This window comes from Eurypyga helias, unplaced genomic scaffold (genome assembly GCF_000690775.1).
Source record: "Eurypyga helias isolate BGI_N326 unplaced genomic scaffold, ASM69077v1 scaffold19535, whole genome shotgun sequence".
Taxonomy (NCBI): Eukaryota; Metazoa; Chordata; class Aves; order Eurypygiformes; family Eurypygidae; genus Eurypyga; species Eurypyga helias.
This window is the reverse complement of record NW_010249809.1, coordinates 10,374-16,175: the sequence shown is the minus strand read 5'-3', so window position 1 is coordinate 16,175 and position 5,802 is coordinate 10,374. Positions and strand designations below refer to the sequence as shown.

General features: G+C 57.4%; 1 protein-coding gene across 1 annotated transcript in view; it reads left to right on the top strand.

Annotated features, from left to right (window-relative positions):
- SLC38A10 (solute carrier family 38, member 10) overlaps positions 1-5,802 on the top strand; it is a gene marked incomplete at both ends in the record, with an annotated part of 31,960 nt that overhangs the window by 17,420 nt on the left and 8,738 nt on the right. Inside the window, 1 exon segment of the mRNA XM_010151504.1 lies at positions 3,667-3,820. Within this exon segment, the coding sequence (XP_010149806.1) occupies positions 3,667-3,820 (154 nt within the window).

Genomic DNA, 5,802 nt, shown 5'->3' with positions numbered 1-5,802 from the left:
CTGCCGGCGGGAGCCTCGGGCGGGGGGACAGGTTTGGCAGAGTGCTGCCGAAGGTCACGGTGAGGTCTGTAAACACAGTGTTTGGCTTCTGACAGGAAGGTGTTGGCTTCCTAGTGTTGACACAAGCCTGTCCGAGAGGCCGCTCCTAGGGAGGCCGGAGTTGCTCTTGTCCCAGTTGGGGAAGAGGCTGCTCGAGGTCAGGAAATGACCCTTTGCTCCCGCTCCTGCGCAGATGGAAAAGAGATTCCCCCCGCCCTCCCTGTGGCCAGTGCGCCTTCCCGGCAGGCGTTTTTGGTCGGTACAGCACCCCTGTCGCAGCGGAGAAACCTGGCAGTGGCCGGGGCTGCATTCCCTCTCCATGACTCCGCGCGCTCCGTGTCCAAACTGGCGCAGTTTGGAGGGCGTCGTCACTGCACGAGCGCGGTTGTTTTGCTTCCCTGATGGCTCAGGCGTGGGCAGAGGAGACGGTCTGAGCACACACCGCTGCTGTACAAAGTCCGTTATCTTCTGGGAGGAAGGAACGGCCAAGGGAAAGCGAATGGCCGAGGAAACAGCCGTGTAAACTTCCTCTCCCGAATTCCGATCCGTGCTCGGAGTGTTCCCCTCTGGAGACAGGCCCTTGCCTTGCTGACTTGGCGGGGTTTGCATGTCCTCTTGCCACATCCCTGTTGAGGCCCTTCTGCCGTAGGGTCTCGGCTCACAGCGGAGTTGCTTTTCGGATGCAGGGAGATCCTGTGGGATCAGACATGGGCTTATAACAGCTCTGCAGTCCTGCCCCCTCCTTGCTCACTCGTGCAGCTCCTCACCTTCGGGGGTAGGTGATTCCCCTGTGTTTGGTTCCTCCAGCCACCGGCTCCTTGCACCCCACGTTCCTCTTCTTTCGGTTGCTGGATGAGCCCTGCAAGTCCCTTGAGTACAATTCCATCTCTGTGGAATTAAGCCAAACTGTGGAGCTCTTTATTCTGGTCTCCGATTGCTGCCGGGGTAGGTGAGGAGGAGACATGCCGACGGTGAGGGACGGCTGCTGGCTCCCGGACAGCCCAGCCTGTCTGTGCCACAATGTGCCCGCGGCTCTGGGAAGCTCCCAGAAGAACTCCAAATGTTAAACAGTCGGAGGGGTTTGAATCCAGGGCATTCAACCCCGTGGTTCCCCATGAAGATAAGAAACAACAAAACTCCCTTTTACAACATGTTTTCAGCCGTTTCCTATCGTTCCCCTCTCTCCCACCTTGCTCCTAGTTCCTGTGACACCAGAATAGATCCCCTTTGTGGAAACACTCTTCCTCTTCCGCTGTTGTTTCTGGGAGTCTCCAGAACAGCCTTCCAGTTGGAAAGTGCATTTCTGCCGGGGCGGTGGATTGTGTGAGGGGGAGGAAGCGGACGAGCTCCAAGCCGAGGGCAGCGGTGGCAGGGACCTGCTGACTCCGCTTTTGGCCTGAGCGGGATGGCAGGATATCTGCTCTTTGTGCGCCCACACGGCAAGGCACGGAGCAGATCTTACTTCTGTTTCCTCTGCAACATCCCTCAGGCCTGGCCTCTGCTCCCCGGCCACGACGTTCGTCCCTTGTCCGGAGCTGCAGCGCGTCCCACCAACCTTTTCCTTCTGCAGGCGTCTGTCTGTCTGCGGGGGGCTGCTGAGAACAGCGTTTCTGTGCGTCCAACTGCCCTGGACCATGTTTTGGGGCGATCCCCCTCGGCATGAGGAAGGAGAGGAAAACATTAGCCTCTCCTGGCAGCCCTGGGGATGCCAACATTTTAACGGCTCCTTTCAGTTTCGCTTCTCCCCTTTGCTTTGAGTTGTCTCCCCTTGGCAGGCTGGGAGAATTGGGGGGTTCAGCCTGGAGAAGGGAAGCTCCAGGGAGACCTTGGAGCCCCTTCCAGTGCCTGGGGGGCTACAAGAAAGCTGGGGGGGCTTTTCCCAAGGCAGGGAGTGACAGGACAAGGGGAGACGGGTTTAAATGGAAAGAGGGAGATGGAGATGGGACATCAGGAAGGAATTCTTCCCAGAGAGGGTGGGGAGCACTGGGACAGGTTGCCCAGAGAAGCTGTGGATGCCCCAACCCTGGGAGTGTCCAAGGCCAGGCTGGATGAGGCTTGGAGCAACCCGGGCTATGGAAGGTGTCCCTGCCCATGGCAGGGGGTGGGGCTGGGGGGGCTTTAAGGTCGCTTCCCATCCAACCCATTCCGTGATTCTGTGATTGCCCCGTGCAGCACGCGTAGCAGGTTGTTCTTGTTGGGCACGTGGTGGAAGAAGCGGTGTCCTCACCCCGGCAGCAGCACGCATGCAGCAGGGATGAGGGTGGGAGCTGGTGAAAAGCAGAGGAGAACCAGCCATGTCCAAGCTCCGGGCGCCGCGCAGGGCAGCCGGGAGGTGCAGAGCTGTGGTTTGCAGTGTTGTCTGGGATCCTGCAGAAATAACCCAGATCCTTGGCGTTTCAGGGAGCAGAACGCACTTTAAAAGAGACGGGGGGGGGAATTGCTGCGTCGCAAATGCCAATTTGCTGCAAACTTCCATCTTCTTGGCATTGCAGAGCCGTTTTGTCTTGCATCCTATGGTTTCTGTTGTTTCCATGGCCTGTTGGGAAAAGGAGCTTGTGGGGAGACCCGTGTTTCTAGTGGAGGGTGCCGCTTCTTGGACTCTTCCTGCAGCACGAGCCCTCGCAGACTTTCTCTTACCAGTCGTCCAGTACCGTTGACGTGCAACTGGGTTCCTTGGGAAGCCCTTACGTGACAGCTGCAGTGATTACCTCGGTAAAAACTAATACAGTAGAGCTGAGTTAAATCTCCCCAGTCGATGTGGCCAGCCAGCGATCCCTCGGCTCTTTGAACTGGTTCCGCTTCCGTCTGGAGGAGCGGGTGGGCGTTTGGCAGCCCCGGCACCGAGCACGGCGGACGTTCCTCTGCCCCTGTCACTGCTGCACGTCGTCTTGCTTGTCCTTCTCCAGTTATCCCATGAATCTCTCTCCCAGAGACCTGTCAAATCAGATTCTTTTAGATCAGTTTATCCTTAGTGAATAAGCTGTAGAAGCATCCTTTTTGGTGGTGGCCTCTTTCTCCTTTTTTGTTAGAGAAATTCAGGGCCCTTCCCTCCGCAGGACCCGGATTCTATCTTTCTATTCTACTTGCTTCCCGCTTTCTGGAAATCAGGGAGTTATTTCTTACCAACTCCTTGAGTGCTGGCCCCCAGGGCTTGTGTGTGGACATCTTGTTCTTGCTTTCACAAATTAAGTATTTTGAAACAGCGCCTTCAACCTTTTCGGGCTGTAAACAGGTTGGGCACCTCTGTTCTCCGCCTGATTTCACGGTCTTCTAACGTAGCTGCTGGAAATACCAGGGAATGAGTCTTTGCAGCTGGACTCTTGTCTGCCACGTGCATTTTTCTATCCTTACATCCTGTCCGCTTGCTTTGGAGCCCTTAGGATACAGGAGTTGCCTCTTCAACAGCTTCCGGTGTCTGAAAGTCTCGTTCATATGTCTCCATGTCCAAATACCTCAGCCAAAAGCTACTTCTACTTTCTCGCCTCTTCAGTTTCTCTCCTCTTATAATGACACGTGGGATTGCTCTGAGTTTGGAATTGTTTGGAGACCCTGTTTGCATGGGGAATGCCTTACGGAGCAGTGCCGCTTGTTTGGCTGTGCTAACTGGAGCTCTGGCGCCTTGTGCAGGTTATACTGTGGATCGGCCTGGGAATCCTGGTGATCAGTACGTACACCACCCTGTCTGCAACGGAAGACGCCCCTCTGAAGGCGGAAGCGGTGGGCTTGGATCGCCTGGACGGGGAGGAGAACAGAATTGCCCAGGATTCAGTCAAAATCCCAGGTATGTGTCTGCTTGAGTTGTTTCCCAGCCCTGCTCCCAGCTCCATCTCTCAATCGTGGAAGCAGGGGCATTTCCCAGCAGCTTCACAGCAGCCTGGGAGCTTTTCCCAAGAAAAGCAGCAGTTTTGCCTTCTGGAAGAGCCTGGTGTGAGCTCCCACGGTACCTGTGGGAGTTGTTCTTTTAGGGAGGGAGAGGTGGAGTGCAGGGAGGTTGGCTCCCCTGGGAGGATGGAGCCCGGATCTCCCGGTTCGGGGTGATAAAGCAGCTCTGTGTACGCAGCGACCGGCCACCTGTACGAGGGGTGCGAGTGGCCGAGCAGGGCTGCTTTCACCCTTCCTGCCAGCGCGTTGTCCGCCCTTCCAATCACAATCCATTCACTGCGCTCCAAGGTATGGAGATTTATGGGCACGGCCCCCTTTGTTTTTGGTGAGGGGGCGGGGGGAGTTGCGAGGGTATAAATTTGGATTGGGTTTGAGCTCTGACAAAGCCCGTGATTATGCCTCAGCTTTGTTTACTGGTTCCACATTATTTATTATTTGTTTACCGGGGCCGTTGATAGAATTACGGCCGGTCCCTGCCGTCCCCAGCTGCAGGCTCGCCTTGCAAGGCCATCGCTGGCAGGTGTCGCATGACCCCGCGCTGCCCCCCGTCTCTGCCTGCGTCCTGTTTCTTTTCTATTTCCCGTTGGGTCCTGCTCCTGCTTTTTTTTTTTTTGTTGTTGTGGGGTTTTTTTTTTCCCCTATTCTTTGTGGGCCTTGAAATATCCTCGCAGAGATTGAGAACGGAAGCGGGAAAGGGGCTGTCTCTTCTGGAGATTATCCTCCCTCCTGGTTGTTGGCTGTGTTCCTTGGAGTGTCTCCGAGACACCGGTGCTGCCGCCGATAACATTCACTCCGGGGTTGCTCCGTCGCTGGCAGCGGCGGGGTTTGATGCGTTCGTGGTTCACCCAAGGCGCGAATGCCTTCTCAGGCGCTAGGATACGCGCGAACTCTGAGCAACGAGATGCTCTCAATCCCTTAATCGTGCACGCTCAGCAGGGCTGGGAGGAGGGATGCGATTGAATTCTTCCGTCTTGGTTAATTTTGGAGCCGGTAACGGCCAAAGAACAGCTGCTTGTTTCAGGAGGAGCCGTTAGCGACACGTGTTCTGGTGACTGGGAAAATAAAACGAGTCCGATAAACGATGGTGTCCGCTGGAGTTTGCTAAATCTCTCCGCTTCTTCTCCGCGGGAGCCGGGGCGGCGGAGCAGGACGCCTGCGTCTCATCATTGCAGCGAGCGGTGGGCTCATCGCTCGCTCCGCTGTACCCACCGTGGGTGCCCCGAGCGCTTCGGCGTTCGTCCTCGTTGCTTGGGGCTTGGTGCTGGATTAATCCTACCTGGGAGGAAGGTGGTTTTAGTGCTTTTGGTTCATAAACCTTCTGGGGAGGCTCCAAATGTGCCGATGAGTGTCTGCCCCGGGGAGCGTCAGCTGCCTTCCCAGTACTGGGGGGCTGGTGGCTCTGCCCCGGGGAGCCGTGCCTGGCCTGGGTGCTCTGTGTCCTGGGAGGAGGAAGCGGGATGGAGCTGGGCAGAGGAAGGGGGACAGGGGACAAAGACCCCGCAGGGCAGACGGTAGAGCTGACCCGGGAGAGCCTCGGTCCCACTCCACTGCCACGAACCTCCCCGCACCTTGGACCCGTGCCTCCCTGTGCAGGATGTTGGCTTGACTAGCGATGAGAGGTGTTAAATGGTGCCCTTCTTCCCCTCCCAAGCTCCCCCCCATCATCCTCACCCGGCTTGTTTTCCAGAGGCGAGAGCCCGCAGCCTGGAAAACACTGCAGCAGCTGCATCCTGTTGCTCTGGGGCGCACAGGATGTGGGCTGCCCCCCGTCACCTGGGTGCCCTTGGTCGGTACCCCTCGCACGGGGCTTTAGCAGGGACATGGCTGCTGGCCGGGGGTACCCCCCGCGCGCCCTTTCCCCGGCCAGGGGTGCGCCCCCCG